At 40.5% G+C, this 18,569-nt stretch overlaps 1 protein-coding gene across 1 annotated transcript; it reads left to right on the top strand.

Moving 5' to 3' along the window:
- The first annotated feature begins 3,891 nt into the window (after window positions 1-3,891).
- Window positions 3,892-16,554, top strand: CNGA1 (cyclic nucleotide gated channel subunit alpha 1). The gene is given in 8 exon segments (XM_030880728.2): window positions 3,892-4,004; window positions 5,034-5,150; window positions 6,120-6,182; window positions 11,119-11,160; window positions 11,248-11,362; window positions 12,622-12,725; window positions 13,499-13,605; window positions 15,140-16,554. Coding segments are annotated over 8 exon segments (2,070 nt in total). The 5' UTR covers window positions 3,892-3,897.
- Window positions 16,555-18,569: the final 2,015 nt, after the last annotated feature.

Raw genomic sequence — 18,569 nt, 5'->3', positions numbered from 1 at the left:
CCATAACTATTAAAATAATTTATTAAAGTAGCTCGTCATGTTAATAGGGTAAATTAAAAGGAAAAAAAGGATTATTTCTATAAAAGGAAGAGAGCCTTAATAAAAATCAACATTTATTCCAATTTCTAATTTTTAAAAATTGGTAAAATGTGAATAAATGGAGATTTCTCTAACATGAATCAAACATCTCTCATGATCTAACAGTCAGCAATATGCTTAAGAGTGAAACTCTAAAACATTCTCATAAAGCCAAGAACCATACTAGGTATCTCTTAAGACAGTTGTCCAGTTGTTAAGACTCTGTGCTTCCACTGCAGGGGGCATGGTTTTGATCCCTGGTTAGGGAACTAGGATCCTGCATGCTGCGTGGGCAAAAAAAAAAAAAAAAAAAAAAAAAGAAAAGGATTGTTACTTGTTCTGTTCTGGAATTTTTAGTCAAGGTAACTAGGCATCAAAGCTAAATACCTCATGAAAAAGAGGAAAGAATAATTTGTGTAAGTACTATGATTGCATTGCTGAAAACAGAAATTATTTAAGAGAAAAACTATTAGAAATAATTTTTGTAAAGCTCAGTTAAGTTGGCTGGTTTCAAGATAAATAAATAAAGTATTTTTATGATATAGCAAAAGCAATGAGTTAAAATATATCAAGGGAAAACTATCTTAACTATCTTAATAGAAACAAAAATACAAAACATCTAGAAATTAATAAAAATGTAGGATTGATATGTAGAAACGTTTTCAAAAACATAGAGGAAAATAATTTCCCAACTTATTTTATAATTTTTTTTTTTTTGGTATGCGGGCCTCTCACTGTTGCGGCCTCTCCCGTTGCGGAGCACAGGCTCCGGATGCGCAGGCTCAGCGGCCATGGCTCACGGGCCCAGCCGCTCCGTGGCATGTGGGATCTTCCCGGACCGGGGCACGAACCCATGTCCCCTGCATCGACAGGCGGACTCTCAACCACTGCGCCACCAGGGAAGCCCTATTTTATAATTTTAATGCAAACTCCATCAAAATCTTTACGGTTGACAAGGCAAATTTAGAATGATGACATTTCAAACCAGTAGGGAAAAGATGGACTATTGGTTATTGATTTAGTGCTATTTATACTATTGACTAGTCATTTAGAAAATATAAAGTTGAATCCCTACCTCACACCTTACACCAAAATAAATTTGATAGATTAAAATCTAAATGTGAAAAAGGAAACCATAAAAGCAGTGGAGAAAATGTGTTGATAAATAATTATATGGTCTGGTGTGGAATTTTGAGTATCTTTATTTTTCTATTTATATTTTCTGTTTTCTTTCTTCCTAGAGTGAATATGTATTAAAAAGTGATTGTGTGATATAAAAAACGTTTTTTCCTATGTAGAGCACTTAGGGCAACAAGAAATTATGGGACAAGGGAAGTGATTCTTTTTTTCTTCAGGTCTAAGCAAAGCCCAGGTTTGGTTCATTCTGACATATTGGATAATATTAGTTGTCCTTGTTTAATCTTTTTTACTCACATAGTTTTTTCTATGTTGTGATGGATGAAATAATCATATATTCTCCTTTTCCGAATCATAAGGCATGGGTCTCCCAGAAGGAGTGGTGATTGATGACAATAGGAAGCCAGCATGCTATCAATATAACCAGAATATCCATGCTGTTGCTGAAAAGGAGTCAATGAAACAATTCTCTTCTTAAAGTGGTTGTTTCTTTAAAAGTTACTTTAATTACATTTTAAAATATGTGCACACTTTTATTAACAGACATTACAAAAATTCTCTGTTTACTATTTATTGACTACTGTCTGCTAGTTGTTTTCATTAGTTGTATGAATACTAGGGTGAAATAAAGAGCATTATTTATGGCTATCCTCACTGGAAGATGTAATGTTTTAAAAAATGAAGTGTGCTTTTTACATTTTTCCACATCAAATGATTTTTTTCTTTTTTTGGTTTTTGCTTTTCTATTTTATTCATAACAAAGGCAAGTTTCCCTCCAAAACCCAGAGATCGGTGGTAGAAAAATAACAAAGGAAAAATCCCCAATCCGTATAATAAAGACCTGGGAGTGCAGGTTAGGGGGTGTGTGTTGTGGAGGAGGGGAGGGATGGATGGATAACCAGCCACAGAGGATTAGGTGGAGGTTTGGTACCTGCTGAAGTTGTCCAGCACCCGTCATCCTCTCAGCATGTTGGCCTTCTGTGGGTCTTCATCAGCAGGACCATAGCAAGTGACATTCAGTACAAGAGCTGGTGTTCTTGGAGCCCGTGAACAGATACTGGGTTTTTGTTTTGTCGACTGGAAAAAATGCACAACTTAAAAGTTAAGAATTATATTTTATTCGGGGACATTACTGAGGACTATAGTCCGGGAAGGCAACCTCTCAGATAACTCAGGGACTGATCCAAAGAGGTAAGGGAGGAACAAGAATATATAGTTTTTGCTGGGAAAAAAGAAAACTCATGTAGTCGAATATCAAAAGATTACTGCTAATCACAAAAAGACAGACTTCTCAAGTTAATGATTTTAGTGCTTTTCTATGTATGGGAAGAGTCAAGAGTCTGGGCTCATTGAAATTATTCCTTTGATATGCATCTTAACTATCAAGGGCCAGTATCCTGTCTTCTCCAACCTGAATTCCCCCAAGGGCGCACCTACCCTGGCGTCTGCAGTGGCTGATGGCTGGATAGCGGACAACATTCATCTGTTTTTTACTGGAATGGCAGACAACATTCTTTGTTTACTGAAACAGCAGCATTTTAAAAAATCCACAGTGTCCTTTTGTTTTTCTGCTGACACCTAGCACTTTATTAGTGGGGAGCCTTGGTCTGGGAGAGGGGAAGCTGGGATGGATACCTAGCACCTATCTAGGCCCATTTTCCTGGACATCAGGTGTTATCTCCATGCAAGTTTGGAGGAAACACCCTTAGAGATGAAATCCCCAGAGGACAGCGCTGTGACTGCCAAACAGCAGGTGTTGGAGGAGCATCCTGGGCACAGCTGGGTCCTTGGGATGACAGGGCTCCAACGTTGGGCTCCATGTCCATGGTTAGAAAGCAGTGGCTGTACCTGTGCACAGGCACATTGTTGGGGCCCACCAGGAACTTCTCCAAGTTCCAGGCCACGTCACTGCAGCACACTGAAGACCAGGTGAAGTACTTGGGGCCAGTCATGAGTGCAGGGACGTTGTCATTGGACGCCGGCAGAGCCTCAGGAAAGAAGGCAAGCGCGAGTGTGCCCACGTGCCATTCATGTTGCCTGAAGCTGGGCTGGAACCTGCTGCCAGGACAGATTTGGAGTTCAGGATCACTTTGTTCTTGGCGTTTTCCTGATGCCTGAAGTGGTTGCCCGGGAAGCTTAGCACTATGTGTATCAGAATAATTTAGGGGGACTTGTTGAAATGTGGATCAGTTGTATCTTTATTCACTCCGAAATCTGAATACCACTTGAGACCCTTTTTTTTTTTTCTGAATGCTTGTAGAAATTCACAGTTGATTACACCCATTTTGGTATTTTATTATACTGCTTTTCATTGTTACTTAATTGTTGGATGTGCCTGTGAGGTCCCTATAGGTTTGTTCCACACCTACATTGCCTAAATATTTCAAAGCTGGAGTAAATCCAAATTAAAAAAAAAAAAAAAAGAGTTCTACACCTCTGAATTTTAAAAACTACACAAAACCCTTGAATTTAAAACAATACACAAAAACCTGACTAGTGATCATTAAGTGCTTGGATCATGACTATATTCTATTAAAATATAATTCCTACATATAACTGGAAATAAGATTGTTATTTCAGCCTTAGAAGAATGATAGATTGAAACTTTTGATTACATATGTAAATGTGTAAAAAGTCTTCCTACTAACAAGACTTTTTTTCTCCCCAGCTATTAAGCTAACCATGAAGAAAATTCTCATCAATACACGGCGCTCTTTTGTAAACATTCCCAATGTGATTGTACCAGATATTGAAAAGGAAATAAGAAGGATGGAAAATGGAGCATGCAGGTAAGTGCATCTTTTTTCTATGTTTTTTTTTTTTTTTTTTTCTGGCTGTGTTGGGTCTTCGTTGCTGCATGCAGGCTTTCTCTAGTTGCAGCGAGCAGGGGCTACTCTTCGTTGTGGTGCACGGGCTTTTTCATTGTGGTGGCTTCTCTTTGTGTGGAGCACAGGCTCTAGTTGCATGGGCTTCAGTAGTTGTGGCACACAGGCTCAGTAGTTGTGGCGCACGGGCTTAGTTGCTCTGCGGCATGTGGGATCTTCCTGGACCAGGGCTCGAACCCGTGTCCCCTTCATTGGCAGGCGGATTCTTAACCACTGCACCACCAGGGAAGTCCCTATGTATTTTTAATACTAGCCAAAGTTCTTCAATTTAACTAAGCTTAATTTCAGTTTAACTTTTAATTTGAAACCTTGAACTTTGTACTTTATTTAATTCAGTGAATTTATTTGTTCTTTAGGACAGCCTTACTTATCTAACAAATGATGATTCTTTAGATGCACCTTTGCCAAATATTTCCTTAGTCACTGGCAAGACCTTTCCTCATGGGACATTTCACATCTAAAGAGATAACATTACCATAGAGAAATGTGAAAAAAATACAAAGTGTGAAATGCTAACGTGTTTTAAAAGTATAATTTAAAGTGGCCACCCTATAAATGAATAGAATTTGTATAAATGTGGTCGAATTTACTTTTAGTGGAAGGAAATGTTATTACAGGTTCAGAAAACTGTATAACATGACCTGAAGTATAGATATCATACTTTCGATTTGATATTAACTAATCAATGCATCAAACAATACAAATATGGAAGGCCTAGAAAGTAGTTTCTTAATTACATGTATTTTACTGGATTGTGCATATACTCTATCTAATTCTGTGTATTCTGAACAGTTCTCATCTCACTCTTATTAAAAACTGTTGTCTGTGTTCGTTTGAGAGAGAAAGAGAAGAGATGAGAAATGAGACATGTTGTTCCCCCACAATGGTTTAAAGCACTGATCTAATTAATCTCTGCCTCCTATTGAACCATAGCTCCTTTTCTGATGATGATGACAGTGCCTCTATATTTGAAGAATCAGAGAGTGAAAACACTCATGCAACGGATTCCTTTAGAAGTAGTAGACATGGAAGGGGACAGCCATCACAGAGGTGAGCAGTATCATCTATCCCTCCCCATCAGTTTTTAAACTATTATTTAGATGAAAGAAAGGTGTTCTACTCTTCCACTCAGTGGGCTTGGCCAACACTCCTGCTACCCAGCTACTCTGCAGGATCTCGGGAGTAAATTGCTACTTCTGTTCCTTACCCTCTTCTTCTCTTGGGAAACTGCCACTGCCTGATGATAATTCGTGCATGGGGCTCCGAGCAAGCTCTTGCTGATCATTTTCCCTGAGACCCATGTCTGTCCCTTAGGAAACCTCATGCCTGAGTCCTCTCTGATTTCCTCCTTCTTTCTGATCCTTCTTCCAAGCAATTATATGTGAGAGGGTTTAGCTGTCATTCTCTAAAATGCTCTCTCCCATTCAATCCTCCTTTCAGGGAAGCAGAGCACTAGGGTGAGTAACGAGACGAGAAAAGCTAAAAAATCCTTAGGGAAAAAAGCACTTGTGGAAACTTCAAACGTGTGACCCTGAGAGTGTGGAAGGAGTGCGGTATTGGTGTGGACCAGGGGTTCCCATCCTGTCAAACATATTTACTTCTACTTTGCTTTTTTCCCTCTTTTTTTTCCCCCTCCTGTTTCTTTTCTCACTGACCACCTTCAGCTTTCATACTGTTTTCATTTGTCTTGTCTTCCCTTCCTATCTTCCCGGACAATCTACGTCTTAATCGTTTTCTGGGAGTTAGTAGCATCCAAACTGGCTTACTCAGGGTGTGGAGGATGGTAATGTGATGCATTGTGAGCATTGATTAATAAACATTTATTAATTACTTTGGTTCATGGTCCTGATATTCAGAAACTCATGCTTCGTGGAGACTCTATATTTTCAAAAATTATCTAGGCATTAGTTAGTAATGGGTAGAACCTGAAAAGAATTTGTACTTTAAGACTTTTTATTTACTATGGACATTACACACATGGTGTCTATTATGATTTCACTGTGCTTTTTCATTTCCCAGGGAGCAGTACTTGCCGGGAGCCATTGCACTTTTCAATGTTAACAACAGCAGCAATAAAGAGCAGTAAGTACATTGACAATAGTAAACCAAACCTTTGTTTTTAAAGAAAGACAGTAAAAAGGTAGAAATACATGTGAATGTGTTATACTGCAGATATTGATTAGGCAAACTCTAGCTAATCCAATGGCAAAGTTTTTCCATTATTTTGTCGTTTGGTTATTTCCTCCTGAAAAATGTAGCTACTCATGTTACAAGTAATGTGTATGTACGTATGTATGTATTTGAATACGTGTAGAAAAACCATGTCTATAGCATATATGAAATTGCCCCACCATGTGGTTAGGGTTAGAGTGGCTGACAAAATAAATAAAACATCATTAATCCTTCCCATTCTGAGCCAGTGTGTCTTAGGTCAAGTTTCCCAGGAGACAGTCTCTGAGAAGGAGCTTTGTATACAGAGCTTTATTGGGAGCGCTCTCAGAAGTGATACCTAGAAGGGAGTTAGGGGAGTAGGTTTGGGTAGAGGGAGAAGTTGAACTTCAGAGAATAGAGTTGATGTGCGATGTGATGCTATGGGGAGCTCTGGAGAAGGGATGGCCCTTCAGAGTTCTTCCATAGTTAGGCAATAGGACTGGGCTTTGTACCCATGCACGGTCATTGTATGAGGACTGCCTCTAGGAAGGGGTGCATAATTTTGAGCACGGTGGCTTCCTTCAGCCAAGGCCAGCCAAGGGAGAGGGAAACTATGAGCTGGCAGCAACCCAAACTGGATAGTGGCACTGGTCAAAGCCCTGAGGCAAAAAAGCAAATTAGTATCCATAATATATATTGATTCAAGTCAAGATTATTTGATGCCCTTTCCATGGTGTAATTAACTTGCCATCAAGTGACTGATTGCTTTCCTCAAGTAGTGGTGCTCTTTTAGAGTCATAGCATTAGTCTTTGTACCTGGAAGACTGGACATTCAGCAATAGCAGCAGTTAAATCGCCTGGGTGAACGGGACCTCATGTGTTGGGCCCATGTATAGTCTCCATCTCTGCCACCATGGTTGCTCCATTCACATCCACATCGTGCCAGCACTGGGGATGCCAGTGACAGAGGTTGTCTTTGTCAGCAGGCTGATTTATTCTGTCTGCTTGGTGGTTCTTTTCTTTTCCATGGCACCTGCTGTCTGATGGGCATTAATATGGGATACAAAGGTTTTAAAACCTTGTGCTCATGCCCATAAGGTCCATTCAGCCTGCCTATTCTCCAGAATTATTTTTCCCGATCTTGCAATATTTTTTCATCAGGTCTCTGACCAACCACCCAATGCATTGTGACTGCCCATGAATCCTTGTATATTCTTTTTTTTTAAAAAAAATAATAAATTTATTTATTTATTTTTGGCTGCCGTTGGGTCTTCGTTGCTGCTTGCGGGCTTTCTCTAGTTGCAGAGAGCGGGGGCTACTCTTTGTTGCAGTGCACGGTCTTCTCATTGCGGTGGCTTCTCTTGTGGCAGAGCACGGGCTCTAGGCACGCGGGCTTCAGTAGCTGCGGCTTGCAGGCTCTAGAGCGCAGGCTCAGTAGCTGTGGCTCATGGGCTTAGTTGCTCCGCGGTGTGTGGGATCTTCCCAGACCAGGGCTCGAACGTGTGTCCCCTGAATGGGCAGGTGGATTCTTCACCACTGTGCTGCCAGGGAAGTCCACCTTGTATATTCTTAATTTGGGTCACTGCCTTTTCCCCACAAAGTAGATGATTGTGCACTGCTTAAAGCTGTGCTATTGGTAAGATTAACTTCACTATCTTTTAAGGCCACCTCTAGGTAAGGCTGTATTGTAGGCAACAGCTCATTTTGGCTTGCATCCAGATGCTAAGCTGACCCACCCACAGATCATGCTCCATCAGTTGTTCCTATAAGCCCAATGTATGGCCATGGGTCGGGGGGGGGGAGGAATAGCCTTGATGCAGCAGCGGTAGACGACATGGGGCGAGGGTGCCGAGCCACCTGCTCAGTCCCAAGTACATCATTTTATCATGTGATAGGTTGCCATACAACCTTATGACTTGTTAGTTCTGGCAGGATCCAGCTCATGGTCAGCAGTCATCTTCTGTCCCATGGTTAGATAATCCTCTTTCAGGACCCAATTAACATGATGTCATTGATACAGATATAGTGGACCAATGTGATACTCTGAGGAATGTCCAGATGGTCCAGGTCCCTCTAGATTATGTCATGACAGTGGGAGGGAGAGTTAACATAGCCCTGGAAAATAGTGTAAATACATACTGTTTTCCATCCCATGTGAATATGAACTGTTTCTGACCCTCTTCCCTGATAGTGGTTCAAAGTAACACATTCACCATGATTGACCCGGAACCTTAGGAATATGGTACTGATTGGGTGAGTGTATTGTTTTTCACATCTGCCACAGTGACTACAATTGGAACTACTATTTGGTTGATTTTGCAGTAGTCTGCTGCCATCCACCAGGATCCATTTGGTTTTTCTTTTTTTTTTTTTGCGGTACGCGGGCCTCTCACTGTTGTGGCCTCTCCCGTTGTGGAGCACAGGCTCCGGACGCGCAGGCTCAGCGGCCATGGCTCACGGGCCCAGCCGCTCCGTGGCTTGTGGGATCTTCCCGGACCGGGGCACGAACCCGTGTCCCCTGCATCGGTAGGCGGACTCTCAACCACTGCGCCACCAGGGAAGCCCTCCATTTGGTTTTATAGGGGCCAGACATTGAATTAAACGGGGTGTGATGAAGAAGCACCACCCCTGCATGCATTGGGTCTTTAAGGATTGCATTTCCTTTCCTGTCCAGGTTGCAATATTGCTTTTTGCCAGCAGGTAGGAGGCAGCTTCAGGGCTTCCACTTGGTCCTCCCCACTGTGTTAGCTCTTATTCCACAAGCCAAGGAACTAGTGGAGATGAGGAGATGATTGTCATTCTGCCAATGACCAAATAAATGCATTCCATGTTTACATGGAGGAACTGGACAAATGACCACAAGGGGGCATCCTTAGACCCAGTGGAGGCCCCACAAATTACTACCAAACCACCATATGTCCCTCACTTTAATGGGGGTGGGGCATGATGATGCTTTAGTCCCTGGGTCTCAATATCAACTTGGGTCCTGTGCGAAAATGGCCTTTAATGTATGTAGGTATTCTTTTTTACCCCCAGTGTACAGTTACTTAAGTAAATGATCATTGGTTTTCTTTGGAGGAAAGACTGGGAAAATCATTACTGAATATACTTGTCATGGTGTTGCAGAGTCCTTCTTCATGGAGACTGGGCTTCTCCTCTGACTGGTGGTTTCATTTCTGAGAGCTAGCTCAGGTTTAGAAACTATTCAAGTGGTTGTGACTTTTTATTGGGGTACGTTGCCCTTAACCTCCTGAGCGTCCATTCCCAATTTGTTTTTTATTATAAATGTAAAACAGTACCCTAACAAGTCAACAAGATGCCCATCTATCTAGGAATACAGTATTTTGTTAACCTCTTCCATAGCGCTCTGTGGGTTAAGACCCTGGCTACTATGCTCACCTTACTGATAATTAAAATTATCAGACCTGTTTCTCTTCTGATGGGTAAGCACTGCCACTGGTCTCTGTGATTTCTAGATCCTGCCATCCCTATTGCTCTCAGGGAAGTCTAGTTCTGTACCCAGTTCAGCATCTTTCACTATCAGCCCTGGTCTACAGAGGACAGCACCAATGAGCTTCTCAGTAATGCTGGTGCCCCTCTCACCAGCACATTCCCTGTCATTTTTATATCCTCTGAGCCCTCTTAGGGAACATAATCAGTTGGTGGGCTATTTTTCTTACTTAGTATGTCCATTTTAGCCTACCACTTCTCTGAATCTTTCTGATACCTTCCTCCACCATGTGCCATGGCATTTTATAAATTATATTTCACTTAGTTTGAGCTGTCACCTTTTCTGAGCTTCTAAGAGCCATCCAAGAAGTGTGCCAGCACCATCTCCCAGGGCCTATGTTAGGGTGTTAAATCTTGTATCATAGGAATGTAACTCCCATAGCAAAAAACTCCACCGTATCTAACTTTATGTTCTGTTTCTATTTGTACATGACAACCTTAGGTGCCAAGCCCCATCTCCTTGTCAATTTTATCTCCTATTTCTCCTTAGTAGCAGCTTTCCACTTATGCTGGGCCATTCCTACCCAGACTAAGTTCATTTGTATATTTGCACCTGAAAATCTCCCTCCCTTTAACATCCTTTCTCTTCTTCTTAACCTCTCCAACTCTTACCCATACTCTGAGGCCTAGGTTTAGAGCTACTTCCCTTTAACAGCCTCTCTGACTATCCCAGTGGTAACGAGATGCCTGATCACTCATGTCTGAATAATACATTTTCCCAAGATATCTGAGCCAACAATGACAGCCTACTATGACCTTAGCTCTGTCTGACTCCAGAATCCATTCTTCTGCTGATAGAGAAAGCCAACTGCAGAAAGAGCCTGCTAATCCCATATTCTCCACTCAAGAAGAAATTGTAACTCAAGAAGTAACTCTGTTACCACAGAGCTTTTTGTCTGCTCATAAAACATTGCTTCAGTCAGGATTACCCCTCTAAAGAAAACTGATGGCATTTTCTTGAAATTCTCAAAACTCTTATTCAAGTATAAATACAAGTGACATCAAGAAGCTTAAATTTTAAGTACCCATTTTTTGGATATACATTGAGACTTTGAAAGTACACTTTTGGGGGCTCTTGTTTCTTAAATTTCCCTCCCTGGGTTTATGCCTTTATCCACCTCCATTTTCTCCAATTTTCCACATGCACTAATTCCCAGGAATTTTATTTGTTTATTGTTGGGGTGCATGTCTATTTCTTGTTGAACCCACCATTAGGAGATCATATTTCTGGTCTCTGAGCACAGGGGCAGGTCTTTGAACACAAAGCCCAGAATTCTTGCCCAGTGGAGAGGAAGGTAAACAAGAATGGAGGTGAGAATGTAATTTGATTATGTGATATATTGGTTTTTTTCTATAGAGAACCAAAAGAAAAAAAGAAAAAGAAAAAAGAAAAGAAGAGGTAAGTAAGACTTTGGCATGAATAACCCCACATTTTTCTATCCATAACATTTTTGTATTTTACCAACTACATCTCTCACTTCTTCAGCAAGCCAGATGATAAAAATAAAAATAAAAAGGACCCAGAAAAGGAAAAGAAGAAAGAAAAGGACAAAGACAAGAAAAAGAAAGAGGAGAAAGGCAAAGACAAGAAAGAAGAGTAAGTATTTTTACTGGCATTGAAATTAGGAATAAATTTGTGATGGGTTTAGGATGCAGGGATTATTTCCCACAAGTTTATAGTAAAGAGGCCCGGTGTAAAGACTAAATAAATTGTCATCAAATGTGAATTTAATTTTTTTCAAATTTCCTTAACATTAGCAATGGTAGCCTTACTTTTCTCATCAAGAATTTTCGGCGTCATGGTTAATTTCCTTCCTTAAGCACTGGTGAAGATAAACTTACCACTGGGACAGATTTAGGATCCAAAGAAAATTGCGTTTCTAGGATCTTACCATCAATATTTTTGGCCGAAATAAAAATTTAATAATTTCATTAACATTTTTGAGTCATAAATACTGTATGGCAAATAATCCAAAGTAAAGTAGTCTCATTGCAAAAGCCATGCCTAATTTTGAGGGCAGTATGAATGCTGTCAAAACATTAGCTATTTGAAAGAAACTTTTTAAAACATTTGAGAGTTAGAGTTTCACAAGATTAAGGCTGAGTGATATTTTCAGAGCTATCTTTTTGCTTTTTATTAAAGAAAATATTGTCTTCTAAACTTACTCAAAGAAAACTCTTTACTTATTTGTGCCTGTTAGAAATGTGTTGACGTTGTATAAAAGAAAAAATCCTTAAAAATATAAATTTGATACCAGAAAGTTTTAAAAAATGTCCATTTGATCATATAGTTCCTTCCTTCTTTCTTTTGCCCTCTATTGCCTCTCAATTCCTCATACACACTTAAGAACAAGCACTTTTTATTAGATTGTGTTATATTCCTCTCTCCATACAGATGAGAAAGAAGCCATGAGTTCCCCCTCACAGTGTGGTCCCCAGTTGTTTTGTTACCTGGTAGGGGGAGTGGGAAAATCATCATTGTCTCACCAACCATTGCCTACCCAAGGGGTCTGTGGGATATCCAGAGTTCGGCATGATCTATGCCATTGTTCTCTCTCAGTAGCCGGAGTGATAGAAGTGTCTGCAGCATCACAGTAAAACAAGGGCTTCAATAAAAGTCTAAAGTATGGTTTAATGTAAGACTAGTAATTTAACTATCTATCTACCCCTCCCTAACCAGTTTCTTATGACTAATGCACTTATGCCAAGCTAGTCTTCCCACTGTGGAGTGAGCTTCTTCAGCTTATTTCTAATTCATCAGTTGTGGGTGACGGGCATCACCATATTTGATATTTGAAATAAAAAGATTCTTGTTTCTTGGTAACCTTCCCCTTTATTTCCAATTGCTGCTAGGGAGAAGAAGAAGGAAGTCATGGTTATTGATCCCTCAGGAAGCACATATTACAACTGGCTGTTTTGCATCACCTTACCTGTCATGTACAACTGGACCATGATTATTGCAAGGTGTCTATATATTTTTGTGGATCTCAAACCACTTCTAGTTTCCAAGTTAACTGACTTAACAGTTTGGCCTAGAGCTCTTTAGGACGTACCTCCTTTCTCCACCACAGGTTGTGAAGAGAGGTTACATCATTCTCAATGTGTTTTCCTAAGAGCAAGAGTAGCTGCTTTGGTTCCCAATATCCTTGGAAATCCAGTACTGGGATGGGGTGGGGTGGGGATACTTTTAAACTTTTGATTGCTCAATCATTTAATTAGAACTTTGGGAGAAACTTTATTTTCTTTGGCCTGCAAGAAAACAATTTTGCCAGGACGGGAAAAAGATCAAGGATCTAGGTTTTATAGAGCAAGATGTGTTTCCCAAGGGATATCTATGGTTCCTTGTCTTTTAGACAGTAAACATCTCAGCCATCCAGGACAAAGCATGATTTCCCAAGGCATTTTGGGTACAAATAGTCAACATGAACCTGGCTATCAATGTGTATCATCCAAAAATACTTTGACGTTAGCTTGAAGTCATTTATTCTCATTTGATGTTTTCACAAAGCTGACTAGCATAATGGAAAGAATGTTGAAATTCAGAAGTGTGAGAAAACTAAATCCAACCCTCAGATGTGGGAATAGATTTGGGAAAGCCATGGTTGATTAAATGGACTCCAAGGACCCCTCCTCGCCTTAGTGTGTTATACTTCTCATCGTGATAAAAATTATACAAAGAGGACTTTTACTTAAATTGGTCCCATTTCATTTTATTGATACAAGGTTTTCTTTTACAGAGCATGTTTTGATGAACTTCAGTCTGATTACCTAGAATATTGGATCATTCTTGATTACTTATCAGATATAGTCTATCTTCTCGATATGTTTGTACGAACAAGGACAGGTAAATATGTTCAGTTTTGGATATTTTGCAATTTCATGCTTTTATCTCTATGTATAACTTGAAATTTCTTTTTTTGTGTGTGGTACGCGGGCCTCTCACTGTTGTGGCCTCTCCCGTTGCGGAGCACAGGCTCCAGACGCACAGGCTCAGAGGCCATGGCTCACGGGCCTAGCTGCTCCGCAGCATGTGGGATCTTCCCGGACCGCGGCACGAACCCGTGTCCCCTGCATCGGCAGGTGGACTCTCAACCACTGTGCCACCAGGGAAGCCCAACTTGAAAATTCTTAATTCAAGTATTCTTCAAAAACAAAAAAAAGACTCACAAAAATTTTTTTTAGAGGAAAAAGCACTCTTGAAAGCAAGAGTACCATATACCCTCCCACAGGCTTAGGCCACTCCAGCTGATTCAGAAGGATGTTACTAGGCAATCTTCTGGATGTGGATTGATGGCTTTCCTCCATTTTTCTGTTCACTGGGTTTATACCAGGAGAGAGGAATAGAGAGAACAGAAATATTCTGCCAGTTCTATGGGGAAAGGGTAATTGCTACCTAACAGAGATACCTTGAAGAGGCATGGGGGAAAATGTCATTGTACTCAGCAGAGCTGTACTAGAAATTTTATAAAAAACAGGATGTACATCCTTAATTCAACTTTGTGGTCCATGGTGAGGCATTATTGACCAATAATCTGGGCAGGATCTGATAGCTTCCGACTTTAAGTATTCTTGTTAAGTAGGTATAAGCTCATTTTCTATACTACCACATGCAAAGGTAACCTGTGTACGCAGAGTATTGCTTTTAAGAATCATTATGTAAAATAAAGACATTCTCTAATATCAGTGCACTGGAGCAGTGCTTCAGTTCAGTTCTATGCACAGCTCTGGTAACCAGGATAGGAAGAGAAACAAATTTTTCCCTAGTGAAATATATCACAGTACTGAAATTCTGGGTTTAACGCACAAGGTGCATGGTAGCAGCTTAGTAGAAAGGAAAATCCCAGATGTCTAAGGAAGCCTGGGAGGGGCAAGAAAGAGAAGTGAAAGCCTGAAAGTGAAGCCTCAAAGGACATATGCTTCACATTGAAGGGGCAAGGCAAGAATATGCACAATAGTCAAGCAGCAAGGAGGTACCCAAGCTTCAAGGGTGGGGCTGGGATTCTGACAAAAGAGTGGCATAAGGAATTAAGCACAGTGCTAGAAAAAGAAAACTTTCCAGGAACACTGTTCATAAAAGGCATAGCTTTACCTGGACAAGATGCTGAATCTAGAGAGGTCTGTATATATACCTTGTATATATACATTGCATATAAGCTCTCACTTCTGTGCTTACGAAGTTTTACTTTTTATTTCTGCAAAAGAACATTTTCCACAGCCATATGTTGATCAGTACTCATATCTTATTACATTGCTAAAAGCATATTTATTGGAATGAACTCTTGTTTGGAACTCAGTGACGTTTGTTGAGAGTCACTTTAGAAAAATTTACAGTGGCATAAAAAGGAAAAAACATTACTTTTTTTTTTTTTCTATTTTAGGTTACCTAGAACAAGGACTACTGGTGAAGGAAGAGCTTAAACTCATAGAGAAATATAAATCAAACTTTCAGTTTAAACTTGATGTTGTATCAGTGATACCAACGGATCTGCTGTATTTTAATCTGGGCTGGAACTATCCAGAAATTAGACTAAACAGACTGTTAAGGATCTCTCGAATGTTTGAGTTCTTCCAGAGAACAGAAACAAGGACAAACTACCCAAACATCTTCAGGATTTCTAACCTTGTTATGTATATTGTCATTATCATCCATTGGAATGCGTGCGTGTACTTCTCTATTTCCAAAGCTGTTGGATTTGGAAATGATACATGGGTCTATCCTGATGTTAACGATCCTGAATTTGGCCGTTTGGCTAGAAAATATGTATACAGCCTTTACTGGTCTACACTGACTTTGACCACCATTGGTGAAACACCACCTCCTGTGAGGGATTCTGAGTATATCTTTGTGGTGGCTGATTTCCTAATTGGAGTGTTAATTTTTGCCACCATTGTTGGTAACATAGGTTCTATGATTTCCAACATGAATGCAGCCAGAGCGGAATTTCAAGCAAGGATTGATGCGATCAAGCAATACATGCATTTTCGAAATGTAAGCAAAGATATGGAAAAGAGAGTTATTAAATGGTTTGACTATCTGTGGACCAACAAGAAAACAGTGGATGAGAAAGAAGTCTTGAAGTATCTACCTGATAAACTAAGAGCGGAGATTGCCATCAACGTTCACTTAGACACGTTAAAAAAGGTGCGCATTTTTGCCGACTGTGAAGCTGGTCTGTTGGTGGAGTTGGTCTTGAAGTTACAGCCCCAAGTCTACAGTCCTGGAGATTACATTTGCAAGAAAGGGGATATTGGACGAGAGATGTACATCATCAAGGAAGGCAAACTCGCCGTGGTGGCAGATGATGGAATCACTCAGTTTGTAGTATTGAGCGATGGCAGCTACTTTGGTGAGATCAGCATCCTTAACATTAAAGGCAGCAAAGCTGGCAATCGAAGAACGGCCAACATTAAAAGTATTGGCTACTCAGATCTGTTCTGTCTCTCAAAAGATGACCTCATGGAAGCTCTAACCGAGTACCCAGATGCCAAGTGTATGCTAGAAGAGAAAGGGAAGCAAATCTTGATGAAAGATGGGCTACTGGACATAAACATTGCAAATGCTGGAAGTGATCCTAAAGATCTCGAAGAGAAGGTCACTCGAATGGAGGGGTCAGTAGACCTCCTGCAAACCAAGTTTGCCCGGATCCTGGCTGAGTATGAGTCAATGCAGCAGAAACTGAAGCAAAGACTAACCAAGGTTGAGCAATTTCTGAAACCACTTATTGACACAGAATTTTCAGCTATTGAAGGATCTGGAGCTGAAAGGGGGCCCACAGACTCTACACAGGACTGAAAAGCTGGTTATTCATAAGGACATGCCTCAGGATCCTTCTGGTGATGTGAAGGATCCTTCTGGCACCTGTAAGTTGAAAGAAGAGAATGATTCAGCTGGGAATTTTTCCGTAAGGAAAATATGCTTCGCTGCAGGGCACAAGGCCGTACACTCACTTGTGAGGTACTGTGGCTAAAGCATCATCACACTTAGAATTTGTCACAATGGATAACGTGCAAAGATATAAACGAATTAACTTCTCAGTATTTATATCTTCTGATTTTTTCACATATGCTTCTTTTATGTAACACTCTTTATAAAAGTGAACAAGTATCCCTCACTTTCAGGCAATTTATATTGTTAAGGAGCAACTGGGAATTACCGTGTACATCATGTTCACAATACCATTGAAAAAGAATTAGAATGCAATAAAGTAAAATAAAACCTAAAGCTGTAGTGGATATTATTTATTTGATAATTTAGTAGAGAGTTTAGGATATTTTAGAGCTTCTGGGACATTTTAGGGACCTTAATCATTTTACTCTAGGACTTGGGAAGAATGGTTGAGAAAAACTTCTTACTGATAAAAGCATGACAAATTATATATATATATATATACATATATATATATATGAAATTGAAAATCATAAGTTGTTATAGGAATCTTTTATAATAAATTATTAAGGCCTGACAGCAGTGGCTACTATCTTCTTTCTCTGACTGACCAGCAATAAGAAAAAGAGATAAAGGTAATACTCTTGCTGGGTGATGAAGAAAGGAAATTGTTGTTAGAAAAGGAGGCCTGAAAGTTCTATGGTCCAGCATGGGCATCATGGGAGCTTCTTAGAAATTCAGAATATCAGGCCCTACCCCAGACCTGCTGTATCAGAATCTGAATTTTAGCAAACCCCTAGGTAATTCATACATTAAAGCTTGAGAAGCACTTAGCTAGAGAACCAGGAAGGAGTTAATGGGAGGATGGTTCTAGAAAAGAAAAGGGAACTATATGACAAGTGTGTGCTCATGGAAGACATTGCTAACCAATTATACAACTCTACTGCTAAACCCAGATGTGGCTCAATAAATTCTTAACACAGATCACTGGAATTGATATCAGATTTCTATACGTGCCTGTAATAATATGACTTAACGTGGCTTCTTGTTAATTTGACATTTCAGATATCTATGTGGACCTCAATCGGTGCATGCCAATGGTAGAATTTATCCTACTCTACCAATAGAATATTTATTTATTTACTTATTTATTTTTATTTTTTGCGGTACGTGGGCCTCTCGCCACCGCGGCCTCTCCCGTTGCGGAGCACAGGCTCCGAACGCGCAGGCTCTGGACGCGCAGGCTCAGCGGCCATGGCTCACGGGCCCAGCTGCTCCGCGGCATGTGGGATCCTCCCGGACCGGGGCACGAACCCGTGTTCCCTGCATCGGCAGGCAGACTCTCAACCACCGCGCCACCAGGGAAGCCGTAGAATATTTATTGAATTATACATTGTCTTTGCAGCCTTACGTTTCCCTTCTACATTTTATCTGTCTCTTTTATATCGGCAGGCAAGTACTTCACTACAGAGGAAGTGGCTAGTCCTGGAGTGGGTGGATCGTAAGTAATATATAATATGGTTTCTGCCTGAAACAAGTGCTCCTTTTCCTCTCTTTTCTTTCTTATTCTTATTCCTTCTCCTCCATCTGCATTTTATTCTTGTCTTTGTGTTCTTTCTTGCCTGTTATAAAAACCTCTAGACACTGTAAAAAGCCTGGTTGGCTCTTCATAGCAGGCGGATTCAGTAAGATAGGAGTGAGTGAGGGTTACACACCTGGCTCACGGCTGGCTCCCGAAGTAGAAGCGGCCCCAGTCACAGCATCCAGGTGGGGGGGGATTTTGAATCTGACCTGGGCTAGAGACATATCCAAGAGTTCTGATTTGATGACCTCTGATCCAGAGCTCTGTGAACTTACATCAGATAGGTAGCAGATCCTTGGTTCAAAGGTTTGGGCTAAGGAGGGTTTAGCCAATTCCTTTT

This window comes from Globicephala melas, chromosome 5, assembly GCF_963455315.2.
Source record: "Globicephala melas chromosome 5, mGloMel1.2, whole genome shotgun sequence".
Lineage (NCBI taxonomy): Eukaryota > Metazoa > Chordata > Mammalia > Artiodactyla > Delphinidae > Globicephala > Globicephala melas.
The sequence above is the reverse complement of the archived record's forward strand: the minus strand, read 5'-3'. Positions and strand labels throughout refer to the sequence as shown.